Source organism: Venturia canescens, chromosome 3, assembly GCF_019457755.1.
Source record: "Venturia canescens isolate UGA chromosome 3, ASM1945775v1, whole genome shotgun sequence".
In the NCBI taxonomy this organism is placed as follows: Eukaryota; Metazoa; Arthropoda; class Insecta; order Hymenoptera; family Ichneumonidae; genus Venturia; species Venturia canescens.
This window is the reverse complement of record NC_057423.1, coordinates 6,954,804-6,975,163: the sequence shown is the minus strand read 5'-3', so window position 1 is coordinate 6,975,163 and position 20,360 is coordinate 6,954,804. Positions and strand designations below refer to the sequence as shown.

The following is a 20,360-nucleotide window of genomic DNA, read 5'->3' as shown; positions in this document are numbered from 1 at the left end:
ATTTTGGGTGCTCGATACACGTAGAGATCAACGGGCAACGTGGCGAAACTGTGAAAGCGGGCCGAAGAGTGAGGCTGTTTTCGTCGTGCTCGGTGCATGAATGTCTCGAGTTTGTATAGATAGACTGGACTTGAACGAGGATAGAAAGAGCGTTGGTTATTTGTATCGAAGGTTGAGAGAGCAGAAGGGAATGCGAGGAGGAGCAAATTCCTCGAAAAGAATTTTCCTCTGTGTTCGAACTGGGAAGGGGGAGGACGAAGGGAGCACCGAAACTCTCGGTTGTTCGGGATGCTTGAGCACAATTGTATACGTGCATGAAATGCAAGCGAGCAGCGAAGCCTGTAACGTTGTTATTACTTATTTGGCAATAGGAACTTGATGGACTTGGATTACTTGGCAAAGGGTTTCGGTAACGAAATAACCATTTTTACATATCGCTATGAATCCGGGTTGCGAGTTACCGCTATCATGATCGAAATTTAAAAAATGAATATAGAAAAATTTTCGTAATGGGAGCAAAGTCGAAGTTGGCAAAAATTGATAATAATATGAAATGAAAATGATCTTGATAAAAGAGTTTTTTTGGAAAAGCTGATCTGGAGAGCAGTGGGAAGAAGCTACGAGAATATTCCTCCCTTTTTTATGCCCCAAATAATTCTTTTTTTATTCCCTTTCGGGGAATAAAATATTTTCTTTTTTTTTTTGTAATCCGAATGATTTTTATATTTTTTGTTCAAAACCCATAGATTGCATATTTATGGGAGAGCGTGATATTCGCGAGCTTTAAAAATCGTTGAATGAGCTTTTTTGCTCACTGCAGAACACCCGGAGGCTGAGTGAGATTATTTTTTACGAGATTCTCATAACGACACCAACGTGTGTGCACAGGTACTTCCGCCACCATCTCTCTATCACTGTGTACACACTCGCGCGCGAGAGAGACGAAAAAAGTCTCCGCTTTTACTCGGACGTGTATGCGAACATTCCGCATACTCCGTCAACTCGATCCATTCTTGCGCAAACTTTACTGCAACCTAACGGCGATACACGACACTATTTACCGCGTAAACACTGCTGAATGATTCTTGTTAAAATGTTCTTTCCCACATGCCGCTGCTCCGATGCCCCATGCGTTTTACCATCTGATAATATCGTCTCAAATTGCCGCATGAAAAACCCATGAAGCCTGAAACAATGAAACTTTTTTTTTCATCAATATTGACTAAAATAACTCGAATTCGATTGAAAAAAAAATTATCATCATTTAACGGTATGAACTTGAAAGTTTATGGAAAAAAATCGACATTTTTAGGTCGTCGAGTGTTTCCAAAAGTTCGAAAATTTCGAAAAAAAATGACGTACTTTGGTTTATAAATTCAACAAGATTTGGCAGTTTTCTGTATTATGGATATTTTCCGAATGTGTTTCATGGGGTGGGTCACGTGGATAAATGATTCGAAAATTTGCAATATTTCCTCACATTTTCGCTACTTCGGAGTCTATTCTTTGATGTTTTTCACCATTTTCCAACGATATCGATATTCGCGATATTTACGATTGAAAAAAACGAGAGACCGAGATAATGGATAGAAGAGAGAGAGATAAGAAAGGGAGGAGGAGGATGAGAAAAAAAATCCGATAGTCTCACGAGGTTGTGTCGCATTGATGGTGACTGGTCCGTGGCTGTGGATATGTGTACAGCGGAGTTGAGAGTCGCGTTGTAAACGGAAAATGCGAGGAGAATAGGGTACCATAAAACGCTGGGACGATGCAAGCCCGCAACCACTGTACCATGTTGCAGTAAATTTTACTCGATTCCACACATTGTCCTCACGCACCAGAACCCGGAACAGGAGGTCTGCTGCGCGCGAGAATACTTCGATCCAATATGGCGGATATACGTACTCCGATTAATTTTGAAACATGGACCGAGGTCATCTCGTTGGATCCGAGATCGTAACGATTAAATTCTTCAGTTATAAAACCGCTTACGTTTTCCCTCGTCGAAATGTATTTTTCACGTGCGAGTATTCAGTGAGATTTTTTTTACGACTTCTCTCTTTTTGCAGCACATAAACCATCCTTTTCCCCCGTTTTTTCATTGAAAATTCAAATCTCCGATGCAACGATGTCGTTTCTGATTTCATTGAAAATGGGAACATCGAAATTTTGATTTTTCAGTAGAAAACTATTGCACCGTCATGTACTTTTAGCTCGCGAATTCTTTACCGCGAAAGCTCCCCTCGCAATGAGACATCTGGCGGCGCAAATTGCAAGCTTTTCACAAAACGACGTTACACCACAATTTGGAGCCTCGAGTTTTTAATCTCGTTGATACAGAATGCAAGAAAAATTATTTTTTTTTTTTTTAATCTACTAAATAAACAATTTTTCATGTTACTGTTGCAGATCATTTGGACCCCGCCCCAAATATATTCTCTCAGGTCACGATCGAAACTCCTATTCTCGTTCTGTGTTTCACGAGCACGCGTCGTACGATTTATGGTGAAGGAAAAAGTTGGTCAAAATTTCTCCTCATTCTCGATTTCTCTCCGAGCTTAACGCGCGCGTTAGTTTTATTTCTATTTTTGTTTTCATTTTTTTTCTGTTGTTTTTTTTTTTTTTTTTCATTCTTCAACTTCCTCACGTAGTACATCCATGAATTTTTCTCTCCAAGTTTGAGAATTTTTCTGCAAGATTTCCGTCGAAAAGTTAGCTGTGAAACAGTTTTTAAAAGTGTCGTCCGAGTCTCGATACTGCACGGTTGGTCTGTGAGCGTCAATGGGAGCAACTGAGCTTTATAATCGCATAAATATATACATACAAATGTATGGGAGAAGGGGATAAAAAATAAAGGGTGGAGTGTGCTTTTCCACATCGAGGACATAATTTTGGGTCTGCGGAGACTTTTACCACTAGAAGAAGTAGTTTTATTCAACAGCGCGATGGTGGATCCAGCATTTTTCGTAGAAAGAAAGAAAGGGGAGAGGGAGGAGCTCTTCGCTTTTCTCTCCGCGACTCGCTCCCTTTTCTGCTTCTATCTCGTTGTACCTCACTCAGGAGGTTTCCTATCGTCGACGAGCAATGCTTAGATCGTAGTTCAACGTCGTTAAACTTTTTCATCTGCTTTTCAAACTCTAAGCCGATGAAAGTTTTTCTTCCGGAGGCCTCGCGCCGATGAGACTCGTCTCGCCCAAGCCACACTCCATAAATGCATTCTCACTGCTACCTACGGCCTCCGCACGTACCAATCTCGGTTTTCACTAGTCCGGAAACTTTGCCATCCCTTTTTTCCATTGTCCTTCCGCTCTCGCTCTCTCTCTCTCTCTCTCTCTCTACGAGAATACACTTTGTTATAACAGTTTCTCCATTACGATCGATCATTACAGAGTACAAGACGATCCAAAAATCGTATCCATCCTTGACGAGGAAGAGCAAAATGAAAAAAAAAGTTTAACGAAAAAAGGAAATCCCCACTTTTCATTCCCTGATGTACCGTTAATCAAAGATCGATTAATGATTCTCGGATCCAGTAACAAGAGATTTGTGAGCAGATCGATTCTGTCAACGAGAGGTTTCCCGTCGTGGCGCTCCCGGATATCCTTTCATCTGTTACTGGACGCCCCGGATGACCGTAAGTCTCATAAGTTCACATCGACGAGAATGAAAAGTTTGCTATTCAAAAGTTTACGATCCAACGATCTTTATTGCCCGAGCTCGGCTTGAAAGGGATGAGATTTATTGAAGAAAAAAACATATCACGATTTTCCTACGATCGGAGCCCTTTCTCGAATATGTTTTTGTCCACTGCGCCACGTAATAAAGACCGGAGCATCGGAAAGTCGATTTTTTTTCCACTCTATCCACGAGAACCAAACTCTCTTTACGAGGCAATAAATAAAAAATAATAATAATAAAAATGAAGAGAAAAAAAAACAAAAAACAAAAAACTCGATCTGATGCGGGAAAAGTTGAGAGCTGAGCAGAACAAAGCTATATATGAGCGCGCGAGAGACTGGATCGGACATCAACGCGACATACATCGCGAAACACAAGGGGCACTGGGAGGAATACGCGACGAGATAGAAAGAGAGTACACGTTCGTTTCGCTGAATCTCTCCCCCGCGCGTGTTTGTTCGTTAAGGGATAGTGGTCGGGTGGTGAAAAACGTCGAGGATCCGGATTTACACGGTGACTTGCACACACAGTGTTGCCCACCATCCGGAAGCGCGTCTCTATTCGATTTTTCTTTTTTCGGTCCCCCTTCCCGAGCGATACAACTGTAAAGAGTGGAGAGTGAGGGGGAGGGCTGCATAATACAGGTTGGAACGGTGAAGCTTTTCTCTTCGTATTCCGCATCGATTCATCATTTTGTTATGCGAATGTGTGCATGTCCTCGAAATGGTAAAAGTATTCAGAGTGCTACTGCGCTGCTCACTCTCACGCACGACGATATAGCGAGACTCGCTGCGGTTTCCCACTTTCGCCATTATGCATTGGAGAACGAGCATGCAATGAAACTCGGAATCGCCCAAGCCTTCGGGACGCTCTGCGAAAAAGTTGATAAAACAAAGAGAAAATAATAGGAAAGGAGGTCTGAAAGGCGACGAGTTTCGCGTAGTACGCTTCTCAGCCGCCAGGCGGCCACCGGTGGAGCGCTTTCGCGTTAACGAAAGTGCACATCCAAAACTACATAAGACGCATACTCCCCCTGCTTTTTTTCAAGTATTTTCGTTATTCCAGTTATTTTATCTAGCAATTTTCACTGGAATCATTACAAAGTGATATTTCCGTTGTCAAAAAAGAAGCCTGACGAAAAGTGGTGGAAGCTTATGGAAAAAGTAAGAAAACTCCTGGGTTATCGAATGGCAAGGGCATTCCCGGGATCTGGTGTAACTGAGGAAGGTGTCACCGCATCAAAGGGACGAGAAAAGCGGTACGGAACTCAAGTTTTACCAGGTATAACTATATGTTGGAAGCTATAAAGAGTACCGCGGTGAAAAACGTGGCGGAGCTGAGGGAAGAGAGATAGAAAGCAGCATCCCTTACAGAACTCACTCACCATTTTTCTTTTCTCCTTTGTAGGTCGTCGTGACTCAGAGTAAACGCGCGTGTGTGCATGCGTGTGTGTGTGCCGGGAAAAGCGATCGAGCTGTGATCTGATTGTATCGAAGGCAACGAGAAGAAAAGAGTAAGAAAAAATATAGAGGGAGAGAGTGAGAGAAGGTGAAAAACTCATTTCACCACATGCAAGCCCACCAAATCCGATTTCTTTCATTTTCACGTAGTTACTCTTTTTCGAAGCCACTACATCGTTGATACTCCATCGCTGTGGGCGCAGGGACAAGCAAGGGTAATGGTATGATCCTACACAGAGGAAACCACGGGGTCGCTGAGAGGGGGCAGGGGTAAGGGCTGCATTTTCGCGATTCATGTAACATATAGACAGGACTCTCGAGCACAGTTTTCACGAGTGTGGCGAGCAATGCTTTCACCCTCTGTCTCCCTCATTGCCTTCGCGTAAGCCCTTTTCATCTCTCGCTTTCGGCACGAAATGGTTCTGTATCACCTCATTCCCGGTTAACCGACCCCTGCAAAATTTACACCCCCTAACGGAATGTCTCGTGTGTTAAATTGTATATAGACGTACACACCCCGAGATTGCCGAAGTAAACACATGTGCGAGAATACCAGCTCCAAATTAGCTCATTAGCAAACGGGCTGGTGTAGTCGAGCATCGCATTCGCTGTCTTCCATTGCTCTTGTTTTAATACGCTTTACCGGAGGACTAATAGGTTCGAAATATCAAAAGAAATATGAGAAAATGTTAAGATTTGTGAAATCATTGACACGGTAATCTTGAAGCTAATGAATATTCTGCGTACTTGAGATGGAAAATAACTTAAGTTGATAGTCATAAAGCGAGTAAACGCTCTGTTATGAAATCTGCTAATTATTGAATTATTAATCAACCGAATGGAACTCTCGAAAGTTTTTTTCTACCCCAGGGATTCATGGATGGAGAAAAAGAATCCATTTAGTTAGCGAGCTTATCTCATGAAATATTTCCAACTTGTTTCTTTCACGGGGTAAAAAAGATGGAGCTCGAGTGTCCTTAATTATTAACTACCTGCTGGAACGCACGGGCTGTTTGCGCGGAAATGAAAATGAAAAAACGTCCATCCCTTATAACTCCAGGCGCTGAGCTCTCCGGCTGCAAGCACCATTTTCGCTGCTCACGTGAGAGGCTCGGAGCACTATCGAATTGGAGGCTTTAAGGAGATCGACGTCCTCTCGACGTTCCTTTCCCACCCTTCTCGCGAGGCATAAACGATTCGCACCCCATAATTCGGCGTAAAAAGCGCGAGAAACGTTGCTCTCGAAAAGGGCTGAGTTCTCAGCTTTTTTTTCGTCGCGTGACACCCTCCCACAGAGGGCCACACGTACAGGAAAAGTGCAAAAGAGTTTTTCGACCCGACCGGATGCGAAGGCGCCACACGCTCGTCTCCTTCTTTTCAACCCTCTCGTTCCAGCTCGCCCCCCATCCCCAGCGTTTTAATGAAGGGTCAAGAGGGACGAGGGGCAGTGAAGAAACGTGATAATTTCTCGCGTGTCAAGTACAACTGTGCTCGACGCAATGCGCACGATATTATCGCGAACTAAATTCTCCAACTTTTTTATTGAAGTCTCAAATAACCCCAGCAAAGTTAATAATAATCTCAAGTCAGAGGAGTGAGCCAGGAATAACGTACATTTTAATTTAACACCGTGAAAATTCGCTGCCGTTATTTTCACCATTTCGAACGAGTCCTGAAAAATCCACCTCAGATTTCACTTTTAATGTATCAATAACAATAATTGTAATAATTCCAGATCAAGATACAGAAAATTCGGCTCAACGTGAGATTAGCGCCGCGTTTTTACCCGGCTATTTGTATCCGACGTATTTATGGCCCATGCGACTTCGCGTGCTCCCAACTTTCGAAAACATTCAAATATTTCGGCACACCTTGCTTGCAGCGATAAAGGAAACTGCTGCACGTCGAAGTCCGAAGCTCAATGACAGGAAACGTTTTTTCCTCGGTGCTAATTTTTATCTGAAATACTCGATCTTATTCTAGATGAAAATTATGATTTCGGTTTGCGACCGAGCGCTCGTAAAGCCAGGTCAAAGGGCGGAGGGAGCCCGACTCCGTCTGCGAGCAGCTTGAGGACAGGCGTCCACAATTTAAACCCAACGTCTGATGAATTTATCCACCTTTAAGTGCCCCTCGCGTTTGCCCGACTCTCCCCCGGGGCTTCTATTTCTTCCGTCAATTGCGTAAGTCATGAGAACAAAACGCTATTCGAAGCGGTAAGGGTCGTGAATCCACGAGGAAGCGTAATCGCACACCGGGTCGATTAGCTTAATGAACCTGGCGATCAAGCCCGAGCGCAAGCATCCGAGAACTGCGCGAGCGAGTTTCTTGTGCACAACTGTGCAGGTACAAGGCTCGCACGTGCATCGGGGACTGGGAGTAAAGATCCAGAAGTACCTTGAACGTCTTGATGACGGTTCCCCAGTGCAGGGGAGCTTCATTACCAGAGAACAAAGATTTAAAGTGACTGCGCTCCATCCCCGGAAGGAAAGGGGTGGCTGCGGTACACAACGCGTTGTCTAATTGTCCGTGCACAGAGAACCGAGTGGCTTATGGCCAAATGTATATATCCGGATGGCATTATCTGCATGCAGGTTAAGCGATCGACCTCGAGCGTTTCTCAGAATGCGAGCTTATGCTCACGGCCAGAAGAGAACCCGAGCGCTTTGGTGTTGTGCCGGGTGGTGTGCGCACGGTTCCGAGGAAGCTTGATTGTGCGGCTGGTTTATTCCCAGTGCATTAACCGATTATAATCGCAGTGTTCCATTCGCAGAATCTTGATTCACAGCTAATTAGGCCAACATTGCAATATCATTTGGCTTATTAAGTAACTAATAGCGGTGGTAGTTGCGTTGTTTACTCACCGTTTGGGACTATTTCGCGATTCTCTCTCGTCCAGTAGTTGATCGATTGTGGATATGCCTCGGAATGGCACTCGAGCGTCGTGTTCTGTCCGAGTTGAAGGCCCACCAGTTGATTCGGTATCATGATCATTGGTTGAACTGTACCAGGATTGAACAATAGATGAGACGAGATTTTTGGCATTATTAAAAGTGTTGGAAGGTGTGGGTTACAAATAATGAAGGATGCTGGAGTTTTTTCGGGTTCGGATGATTGATGAAAAGTGCTTGTGTAAACGAAGGTTTTCTGTCGAGCCCAGAAGGCGCTGGAGCATCAGTGGAGTCGCGAATTTCGTGCTACCCCCGTTTTCTCCACGAGCTTTGCTAAATTGGAAACCATTTCATGGCGCATCGCACTAAAAAATTAAACAAAAAGGGAAGAAGCTCGAGTGAACAAGCTTCGGAAGCAATGAAATGAAAACCGATGCCCGCGGCAAGGCAAGACGCGATGAAGAAAATGACAGGGGCGTGGGGATATGTGGCTGTTAATCCCACCGGTACACGGACAGCTCGTTGCACCAAAGAAATATCCATCGTTTTCGCTTTGGCGAATGAGGAGAGGGCCAAAAAGGTAGAAAAAAGGGACAAGCGTGACATTATCGCTGGTTCGTTGGGGAAGATGTATAGGAGGATTCTCGTTTTTTGATGGAAATCCTCGCGAGCTTGAAGAGCCTGGACGTTGGCAACAATAATTTAACTCGCCGCGCTCGCCGTTCCCTGTCATCGTTCCGCTCGCTTTTTTACGATGTTCACCAAGCGCTTTCCAATTGCGAGTTGAACCAACGCGTCGCCTACGAAGGAGTTACCATCCCCGGGGTATATCTATGGACGGGTTATCAATACGTGCAGGAGACGAATGAGGCAAAACGCGTGCGAGTATTGGTGGGGGGAAGAATGAACGACAAATCCCGAGGTCGTGGAGATCACGCGCGAATGAATCCTCGCGAACAGACCGAGATGAAAACCAGTTTTGTTGGACCGCCCGATTGCTAAGGGGCAAGAAATTCATCTATAAATACAAGTTTTTCTCTATTTTTTCTCTCCCCCCTGCACGTTTCTCGTTCTCCTTTCCTTTTCCACGCGACTCGTCGTTATTTCGTTCCTCTTGGCATCCCCCGCTTTGATTCACGAGTGTATTGTCACTCGAATACTCCGACTGCGAACCGGCGCGACGGAAATCCCACCGGGGAATCGCGTCAGCGAGAACGTCACACTCGTCAACGGATATCAACCGTGAACTCATCTTTTCATTCCATTCGATATTCTTCCGTATAAATATAGATTCGCGGAACCGCCTATTTCCATGCGATTTAACAACATTTCACGAATAAAGGCACAATGAACAATCGGACGGATTCAATTCAACGCAACTGCGTCGCGTACCCAAAAACTCTGCCAACAACTCTCAGTATTCCTACCTTAGAAAATACCAAACACAATTATTTCACACGGTTTATAATCCATTTGACTACTTACACTGGACGATGAGAGCTATTCTTTTGCTGACCGTTGGTGGCACTCCGTTCGATGCTATACACAGATAAGCTCCCATGTGCAGTCTGTTCACCCTCGTTATATTGAAGACTGACCCATTTACGCTGGCCACTGAAAAACGGTCGATTCTATTAAAATTCCCATCAAACCTGAATCGACGATTTTGTTTTCATGTCACCACCATTCGCTCTTGTACCAAATTTTCGTATAATTGAGAAAATTTGAATAAATTACAAAAATGCCAGAGTGAATAAAGTCGGTGAAGAAACTTTGATAGAAAATGTTCGGATTTTGCTCCACGAGACTATCATCAGTGGAAATGATCGTTAAAAAAAAAAAAATAAGAAGCCACATCGCACAACACGTTCTTAGGTCTAAAGCCGTGGCGAGAGATGTTCTCTCGCAAGTGAGGGCGTGCCACGCAGTAGTTCCGAAGACAATCATAAGTAAGCACCGAAGATTCGTCCATGGACTCGATTACAGCTCGACGAGGGTACAGTACGGTAGATTAATTTCTTCTTCGCTGTATCATCAGACCTTTGCCCCTGGCCACGAGGGAATAATGAAACAATTATTGTTCTCTGCCGGGAGAGAGAATCTCGGTGGGATTATACCTGCTGCTCGATAACACACCTGCCATAATTCATAAAAGCCGGGTGTGAGATCCGAGGGAGCGAACAATTAATACACATCATAGTGATCTCGCTTCGCGCTTTCGCGTTCAGTGCGGATATGTTGGGAGAGGAAAAATAAAATAGACAGGAAGTGCGAATACTGTGAAATATGAAGGTTCGTACACGATTTCCGTTGGTTACGAAACTTCTACTGGCAATAAGTAAAAAAAAAAAAAGAAAATTCTTCTACTTCGTGATTTACTTTACTCGAAACATAACCAAGCCGGATTCTTTGATACTAAATTGTTTGTTCGACTGGCAACGAACGCATGAGTGAATAAATTGAAGCGAACAACGAAATATCGCTCGGCCAGTAATTAAGAGGTGTTTTAACCAAAACGCTTGTTATTCCTCAAAGCCCAAGCCCGGTTTTCCCGGAATAATAAACAAACCGTTTACAGTTATTGTACAGAAGCCCAAACGAGAATTCCAACGTGACGAGGGCACAGGGGAGATTAAGGGTAGGAAAATGAGGAGGAAGAAACTGATCCTGCGAGGAAGCAGGCCCCCAACGGGGGCAAAACACCCGGAGCCAGCATCAACAACAGTTTTGTTATGTATACGATCATATAATAGGTAATGGAGAATGTGCTTGGAACGTTGCGTGTTCACGTAATTATTGCGATGAATCACACAACGTCTAAGCGTATCTGATCCCATGCCAGCTTATCACCCCTGTGATAATTGAGTCGGACGTGCCTATCATGATACGCGCGTTACGGTTGTTCCCAGTTGCCCCTCCTGACACACCATTTTACTTGGGTAAATGCGCCTATGTGTGTGTGTCTGTGTGTGTGTGTGTGTGCTCTGTTGGATGATAGACCTCACAGTGGCCAAACAATATCCACGGAATCCTCGAACAACAACGATTACATTCACGTGCCAACGAGAAGATGATTCACCCGCCCGAATTCTGTGTCCATGTGCCTCGGCCCATACATTCAGGCCTCCTGCCTGTCAGGCCTTTATTTATATGCCACGAACTCTCCCGGAGACAGCGCTAACGAGATTGCGGATAAACATAAACGTGCGTGAAAATGAATGGAAGGCTTTTCTCATTGTATCGTTTGTATCGCGGGAGGGAAGGGAGCAGGGAATAGTTACTCAAACACACGAATCGCAAAGCAGACTGGACCCAATTGAACATACAACATTTTTTATTGCATTTACCGGGAGTTTTCTCGGCGCTAAACGAATGCAGATTCGCCGGCTTTAACCTCAAGTCAACACGCGGCCGCATCAAAAAGCCAATTTCTCGTTTTCCAAACCAGTGAATCAAGCAACGGTGTATCCCCATTGGAATACTCGTGTATAAACCCACGAGCGTGCAGTACCTTCAAGGTTTAATTTCGTTGAACGCGTTAACCATGCGGAAGACACGAATACGCGGGGTATAATCGGAGCGAACGATTCACCGCTTTGATTCGCTCGTTTAGGACCGGAAACAGCTGACTAACCCTCAGCATATTGTATTTAGAAATAATGCGGGGGCTGGCCAACATTGATGTGGCTCGGTTCGCACAGCCCAACGCTACCCATTTGTTTCCTTGATACAAAGTGAATCAGCCATCCGCGTGTTATTATATGTGTATTACTGCGAGCTACCGGAGTTTCAATCGTGCACACTCGTTCTCCTCGTTTGAATATCACTCTGGCCCTGGCCATGGACAAGTTGCCACGGTGAAGCCAAGTGAGCAGACTCGCTGCGGACCGTTTGAAACATTCATCAGCTCATAAAACATGCATTTTCATTTCCCCGAGCCAAAATGGTGAAGGCTTCGAATATTCAGCAGGAAAAACTCAATAGTATCTCGATCAATTTGCCAAAGGGATTCTCCACGTGAACGAGGCCAAGTTTCACTTCGAAGCTCACGCCAGTTCAACTTCTCATAGGGATTCGCTAATCACGGGCTATCAAGAACGTGAATATGTTGCCTGTGTTCGAAGAGCATTGGAGCAGATGAAATTTCAGGTTTGTGCTTTCGACCCTCCAACGGATATGCCACTGATATGAACTCACTGCGTAAATGTACGTTTGTTTTCATTCGACCTGCTTTCACCCGAATTCATCACTGTCGACAGAGTCAGTAAATCTTGATGAATCTCCATAGGGTTAGGGGAGTTTTCCAAGTTCTACCATTTCGACCAGCCATTTCGACGAAGATACAAGAATCGAATGTGAAATCCTGAACGTTCGTTCAAGCTTGGGCAGCCGGGTAGATGAAGAAGTCAATGTTTTCTCGTGTGTTTATTACTCGATCAGTGGGTCTGGCTTATGATCCACGAAGTGACTAATCGCGTCTGTCGAGGCAGCGCAGCATGATTGGTTGAAGTCTTTCCGGTCCTAATTGCGACAAACCGATGCCGATCAAGTGTGACACGTGGATCTTGGATGCGCCAATATGTCATATGAATTTGAGTTATTTTGGCTCCATGGATCTAGACCGAGTGTCTTTGTCAAGGGGACTTAGGCTGTCGGATGGGGGAGCACGTGCTCCTGTCACATGCGAAACGTCATTGGACATTGAGATTGAAAATAGTGATGACGAAAAGGGAAGAAGTTGAGAAGCTTGAGCTTGGCACTCCGAAGATGAGGAAATATTGCTCCCGCTGGTGAAAAACATTAAACGATTCTCTTTGTCGTATCTCTCTGAATGGAAGGTTGAAACGGGGGGTGATAAAATTGTGAATATCCGGTGAAAAGGGATTGTCAAGATCGCAGGAGCGTGCATGCTGAATGGCGTTCGAATGGGGCTCAAATAGCAGGGAGCGCTTTGGAGAAGAGTGCTCGCAATATGACAGCAATGTAGCGTCATAATGCACGCGGACGCGATGTCGGAATGAGAAAGTCGATGAGATTTGGCACACGTTAAGAGCGGGGCCAGGGAATGCTGCGAAGTGCATTGAAAGCGAGCGTACCTTTTATCCACGGTTAAGTCAAGGGAGTCTCCCCGGAGACACGTTCCTTTGTGTCACAGGGTGTTAAGGGGTGTATAATTACCCAACAGTTTCCATGTAAGAGAGAAACTCGAGTGGAGCAGGCTGCAGGAAAACATTGAGCATGGGAAAGATGGCTGGGGAGGTTGGTTGCTTGCACAGAGCAACAAGTCTCGTACAGTGCCGGAGCAGCTTCAACATACACGAATGCAATGAACCACGAAAGACACAAGAGCTCGCTGTACATAGAACCTCCCTTTTACTTCAAGAATGGGGGGGAAAGAGGTAGTTGAGTGGAAGTTCCCGTTGAAGAACACGCTCCAGCTATATCAAATGAATCGATTTTCAGCCGAGGCTGCCGCCGCATGGATTTTAGAGAATGGGACTTTAGTCTGCCTCTTTAAAGCCAATCTCCTAGATACCCAAATATAATAAACGCACGCACATACACACAGGTGAATTTAATGAAAAGCACACATGTGCAGTCCTTCGAATTGCAGTGAAATCCATTGCACTAAGTGCATCCGAAGAATCCAGTATTCTAATGAAACGAGAACTCGCACTTGGACGTGGAAGCTGTCATTGGACGACTAGACGAATGTCATATCGACTTCAGCTCCGTGGCCTCATTATTTATTTACAATCTCTTTTATTCACCGTCTTATTCTCGATAAAATGTGTGCGCTGGTAAATTGAATACTTGACGAGTTTACTGTACGATGGACAAGTTGATGCATACCGAAAGAGAGAAGCCCGTGGGAAAATTCAATTTACGGGGAGACTTCGCGCGCGCCTGGCGTCAGGAGCTGAAACATCTTAGGGCACAATAGGGCCGGTCGGAGCCCAGCACGAGCGAGACTTTTCAATGGAGCCACGTCGATGTTACGAGGTTATTAACACTTTTACGGAAAATAAACGCCACGTGAGGTAGAAACAGCGTCACCGAATAATTCACGAGCTTCTAACCCACTCGACGACTTACGGCTTCTTACTTCCAGCAGGAAACGAGTGTTATATTCGTCTCGAAGATCCTGACTTTCTCTGCGAAAACGAATCTACGTTCCTCCCCTTAATGACTCGCTTCATCATCCGCATTTTTCTCTGCTCCGAATTCGATGAGAGCTGCAAAAACTATCGTCCGATTCTCCACCACGTTTTCGTTAATCCATCAAAATATCACACAACTAACGACTTTTATACTCGCTTTTTTACTCTCTCACGTACAGACTGACTCGCCAAAAGATTTTACCTCCTTCCCCCGTCCCGAGCGGTATCTTCTCTGCTCCCTCCCGCCTCCAGGTTATGTTCGGTGCAGGAGATCCGGTTGCTGCACATCGGAAAGTTACGTTGCTACCCTCTCTGACAACCATGTCCGTACTCGTTGGATAGTCCAGAATATCCGGAGGCACTATCAGGCAGATTATTCAAACATCTGTTAATCCCTCCGCGATTCTCGACTAATTTTTCGTAGCGTTGATCTTTCTTCGTCTCGAAGTCACTGAAACTTTTGCCAAGTTCCAAAATGCCAAGTTGCAAACTTTCGATATCGATTCGCGACGAGGTTGCGATCTCGATTTTTCTATCTGATGGAAAATCTTGGCAGTTCAGAGCTCGAAGAATCAAATAATCGGTACACACAAGTGCAAAAGTCGTGACAATCAATTTATTGTCGAGGTTCTTTCACGTCCGATAAAAATACTGTCCCACTTAGTTCTAAACAATTGGCCGATTATAACGAGAATGAATTAACGGGCTGTCATTATCGAAGAAAAGATATCGCTCGTATTATCGTTCTGTTCACGCTCTCCAAGCACAGTTACGTGACTGAAAGTTCCAATCGAGCGGGAGCACGCGACGGGTCGATACGTTTAAATGGTGCAGCCTTTTTTGTTCTTTTTTTTATGCCATCTCGCATGTTTCTTCTACTCATTAATTGTGTAAATAGGTGACTACGTTTATTCTCTTCATTATTTCTCGATGCCGGTAACAGCATGAAAGAAAAATCAAGAAAATTCCAGACCGTGAGATGATTTGCAGAACTCGATCGAGTTTTACGCGTTCAAACGTTTTTTTGAACATTTTAATGACTTTTTGGAATGCTTTTTAAAAAAGTATGAAATGAGGATAAAGTTTAATGGAGCTTGTTGGAAAAAGCCAATTTTTATTTCGAAAATTCGTTCTCGAGAAATAGGGAGTCGACTCGCGAAGAAATAAATCCTGGCAATGTTCGCTGATTAACTTTTGGGTGGCTTGAGAGCTTTCGAAGTTTTTTTATTCCTCTCCGTTCTTATAAAGCCCTTTTCTCCGTCTCCCTTTCTCTCTTTGTTTCTCCCCTGGCTTTTTCGATCTCCCTCGGTGTTGTACTGCTCGTTCGGAGACGATTATAGTATTCGGAGATAAGAAGCTGGCAAACTTACCTACAACCTGGAGATAGCCAACCTGGCTCTTCATGGGATCGGTGTTTATCTGGCACATGTAATCGCCCTGGTCTGATTCCTTGACGTCTTTAATGTGGAGGTACCACGTTCTTTTGTCGGTGTGAGTGACGACGATCCTGTGATTTTTCGTAATAACGTGATTCGCTATTGTCAGGATGGTTTGTGTGTTGACGCGTAGCCACGCGACCTGCAATCGAAAGAAGAAGAAAAACGTTAGTATAAAATCGCTGCACTGCGATGGAAAATGCGTTCCGATAATTGCTTCAGTCTGTGCAAGGTTGAAAGGGGATTTGAGCAATTTGAATTTATTTATTCATCGAAAAATGTCGTTCGATAATCAAATTTATTCTCACCGCTATCATTAATTCGACCATTTCATTTTAGTTACGCGGTCCAAGTGTGATTTGGTAAATAACGCGCGTTCCGCGTTCTACCATCGAGCACACTCATTATATAATCAGATGTTCGTCCAAACGAATTTCCCATCAAATTTGTGCATCAAATGAAACGTAATTAAAAGACATTAGTTTAAATCGAGGCGAGTCACAACGAGCAAGCGTTAACTGAACGAAAAGAAAGGAAAATCGTAAATGATTTTGATGGAAAACTATCGACGGTTGTCCGGAGTCCCATTCGTCGATTCCGATATTCCAGAATAATTTACATCCAAAGAAATCTAATGAGAATGACGATTTTATGAAAATACTTTGAAAACATTTTTCATTTCCCTGAAATGATGGGATGCGTCGAACAATGGATCGATTTGGAGCAGCCCAATCAGTCTACAGTTGCACTAACAATGCCTACGCAATTCGAATTATATTCCCTGAGCCAATAAAATATCTATACCACAATGCATAGAAATTACGCCGTGGTTGGTCAGTTCGATGTATGCAATAATTCTCTTTCTCTCTCTGTCCCGCATTCTCCCCCTCTCTTGCCCTCCGTGTCCTCCTCTCCGAGGACTGGCTGTGTACATACGCATTGTGACTACTGTCCAAACGATCAGGGACATAGACAGAAAGGGCCTTTATATTGTCGGAACGTCGCGAAGCCATTCCAACGGTAAACGTTGCTTTGTCCTTCTTCCCATTGAAATGTCCTGACAGCCGGCGTTGATGTACGCGTACTTAATTAAGGCACCATCCAAATCGTCAACTCTAATGATGCAGAGTGCATGGATTATGTGACGTTTCCGAACAAAAGGTATGACCCCCACTCCGTACAAATTGATCAAATATATCTCGCTCCCTCAAAGCCTTTCACGAACATCCTAATAAAATTAATCTAACATCCGATTGATTATGTTCTCATTTATTTGGAATAGCGGACACCGCATGGTCGAAGTATGGCGAGCTTTCGGCTCGCTTATCACAGAACATTCCGAGAAGTCGTTATCGGCACGAACGAGTAATTCATCGGGATAAATTTCGTTGGTATATCATCTCCGTTTATCGTTCTTTCGGCGCTTCATATTCATTTACATTTGAAAATTTCGCTTGACTTATTCGATGGAAACTTTAAATTAACGAATTGTCACGAAAGCGTATCCGCGCCCAGGGGTATAGGGTAGTGAAAATATTATTTCGGATAACGAAATGAATATTCAATACTAAATTCATTTGCTGTTAGAAATATTAGTTGGAGCGGAAGTGCGATAGGCGAAACGAGGTAAATCCATTGGCTCGTGAAAACGTATAGTTTATTTATTGTTGCAATTATTCGCAAACCTAAAGTGAAGTTTTCACAATGCCTGCCCGAACATAGTCGAGAGATCGGTTTGATAAAACCATGAGCGTGCACTTATGGCGATTAAGCCGGGCGTTAATTATTGGCGCGAAAGCTCTTGAAGCTGAAGCTTCCACGGCCAGGTTTCACGCTCGGCGGTTCGTTGGAAATCATTTTTTCCGTTACTCTCGATATTTTACATGGTTTTCAATCGTTGGAAAACAAAATGAAAAATTCATTCTCGATACTCGGCTCGATGAAATTGAAGTGGAAAAAATTCAATAAATACTATTTCGTCCGACGGTTAATTCTGTAATTATTTTGTTCTCCCTCGAACGATGAATCACACAGAACATTTCATTTCCGAGTTTCCTTTGGTAGGCTATGGAATGGAATGTTCTGTTTTCATTCGTGTCTTGTGAGAATGAGAGCGATAATGCCACAGCAGTAAAGCTTGCAACAATATTCTCACTGCAGTTCAATTTAGCGTCAGTCCAACTGCGGGAGATATGGATGCGTTCTGAGAGGCTGCTGCATTCCAGCTCGAGCCACAAAGGTTCGTGAGAAACTGTGTGCACACTCGCGCTGGGCTGCCAGCCATAGCCGATAAAGTAGAGAGCTTTTATTTTTTGATAAAAAAACGAGGATTCATAGGAGAGAGCTGGCGGTGCAATAGCTGCGCGGTGGGAGAGAGAATCGTGGAAAAGGGGAGTGAAAAAAAGAATGTAAAATAAACAAGCCTGCCAAGCGAATGCATGCGACACGTATATACGAGCCCGGCGCGGTTCTTCGGCTGGAGAACCTCGCCGAGCGGCATCCTCGCGGCGTGTTCTCGTGGTTATGATATAATATTTATGCATGCACGCGCATATATACAAACATACGTACAGAGTGTCTTGCACATTGAACTGAAAGGATCGGATAAAAGGTGAAATTCCGAAGAGAAAAGTTCTCGAGACTTTTTGTCTTTTATCTCCGGCTCGAGGTTGCTTAATTATTGAATAATGAGTAAAAGCCAATGGGGAAGAAGAAGAGCGCACGCACCGCCCCTGCGGAGCCGGTGACGAGAATGGAAGGGGCGCGAGGACGCCCCGCCCATTTCTGCTCACGAGGCACCGCATTCGCTGCTGCTTAATAATTCAACATCTAAACAAACCTCGCTCGTAGGTAAAAAGTCGCGAAGAACTTTTTTCTTCAGAATTTCACGATCTATCGGACTCGTAAATATGGAAGTTGAATCTCGAGACACACTGTACAAAAAAAGAGAGAGGGCAGAACAGAAAGAGGTGCTGAATGTAGGCGACGACGACGATGACGACGACGATGGCGACGACGCCCCGGTGCCAACGTCGCCGCACATTACTTTTCGTTTTGCTCGGATATTTTCATTTCCGCGAGGCAAAATAATGCGGCTTAGCAGCCGCGAGTTTTCCATCCCTACCACCAGGATTCAAACAGCTAACCCATTGTACGTCCTATCTTCGTTCCCTCCCCTTTTTTCATCCGCGCATCGGCCCCTGTTATCTCTCCGTCTCTCTTCGTCCCTTTTGTGGCTGCGTCTCAGCACTCCGCGAGCATCGAGAAAGCTTTCCAAAGCCCACCGTCAGAGGGTGGAATTTCGGCTTGGAATCCCGCGAAAGAGTTGGAGCCACCGCGTGTGCTACGACAGGGCGGTAATTAAAACTTGTGCACACGTTTTGTCGTGGATATAAAAAACTAAAGTTGCGTACAACACGTTGTTACGCAGGGTTGGATCACTTTGCGGGGAGAGAGTGCCACTCAACCTGCCAACCGGAGAAGCGATAAGGATTTTTGCTGGAATTTCATGCGCTACCGTGTCTCTTGGGAGTGCCAAGTTTTCCGTGTTTCAACCCTTTGAAGAAGTTACGTTCGAGTACTCCCACCGTTAATAACATACAAAATAAATGAAATCTCAAACAAAGCAGTATAAATGTGAGGCTTTTGACGGATTTGGTGGAATGAAAATTGCTGGAAAATCGGGAGAAACTTTTCTCATAGACGTAATCTGTTTTTTCCCCCTGATTCAAGCCCATTAACATAAAGCTCTATGAATAAACGAGCAGTCAGACATGCAATTTTACGTTCGCATATAGCCTTTGTCAGGAAAACTCCTTTATATTACTTAAACCCCACGAATTTTTTAGTTATTGACCACGATATGAAGGCTCTTCGTTATTACGAGAAAAGGGGCTGCGCACAAAAGTCCTCCGCGAGTCTTCACTCCCATCGTTATTTTAACTCGACTCTGCAAAACTCCGGTGCTTGAGCTTTCTCACCTTCGACCCGCCAGCTACCATTACAGAAAACCTCTTTCTCGTTCTCTCTCTCTCTCTCTCTCTCTCAGCGTTTAAGAGCGTTCGCGAGTCCGCATATACACTCGTTCAACCCTTTCCATCATCCGGAAAAGGGTGTGAGTCGCTCGACCTTCGTTCCTCACCTTCTCCGACGCCTGAGGAGCTTTCTCCACTCTCTGAGAGTTTCGAGCTCGTGAGCCCTCCATTCCCTTCCCTCCCTCGCCAGCGCCCTTCGCCCCACCCTCGACGACGACAACGACGACGGCGCCATTACTTTATGAATTACAGGCCAAGTTTGCTCAGTCGCTCGCGTCTCCAAGCTCGAGCAAGACTTTCGGAGGGATTTTCCTTTCCGGCTCGAAAGCACGATCACCCTCGGCACTACTTTTCATGTGTGCGTACAGGCACCCTCAAAACTTGCATTTTGAGCTCTTTGCAGAATTCATGGATCCGCGTATTTTCAGGGGAAAATAAAACAATAAAAATCTCCTTTTTCACGACTTTCTTCGTCGCACCGTTTTCCGGATTTTAAAGCACCAGCCAATCCTCGTGGCAGGACCGAGTTTTCCGCACATCCTTATCGCCCGCGGTTCGCGTTGCACGGGCTCTGTTACTAACCGATGAATACCATAACAAGGACGAAGTGCGCACAATCACATGGGAGAGAACTCAATATTTCGTGATTTATTTCTCGCATGGCCATTCGCGATATTGCTTCGGATACAGTTTTTTCTTA

General features: G+C 44.6%; 1 protein-coding gene across 1 annotated transcript in view; it reads right to left on the bottom strand.

Annotated features, from left to right (window-relative positions):
- LOC122407441 (opioid-binding protein/cell adhesion molecule homolog) overlaps positions 1 to 20,360 on the bottom strand; it is a 116,829-nt gene that overhangs the window by 9,821 nt on the left and 86,648 nt on the right. Inside the window, exons 3-6 of the mRNA XM_043413647.1 lie at positions 15,561 to 15,768; positions 14,393 to 14,551; positions 9,515 to 9,643; positions 8,003 to 8,140 (exon numbers count right to left, since the gene is read on the bottom strand). Of these exons, the coding sequence (XP_043269582.1) occupies positions 8,003 to 8,140; positions 9,515 to 9,643; positions 14,393 to 14,551; positions 15,561 to 15,768 (634 nt within the window). The remainder of the gene's footprint in view (positions 1 to 8,002; positions 8,141 to 9,514; positions 9,644 to 14,392; positions 14,552 to 15,560; positions 15,769 to 20,360) is intronic.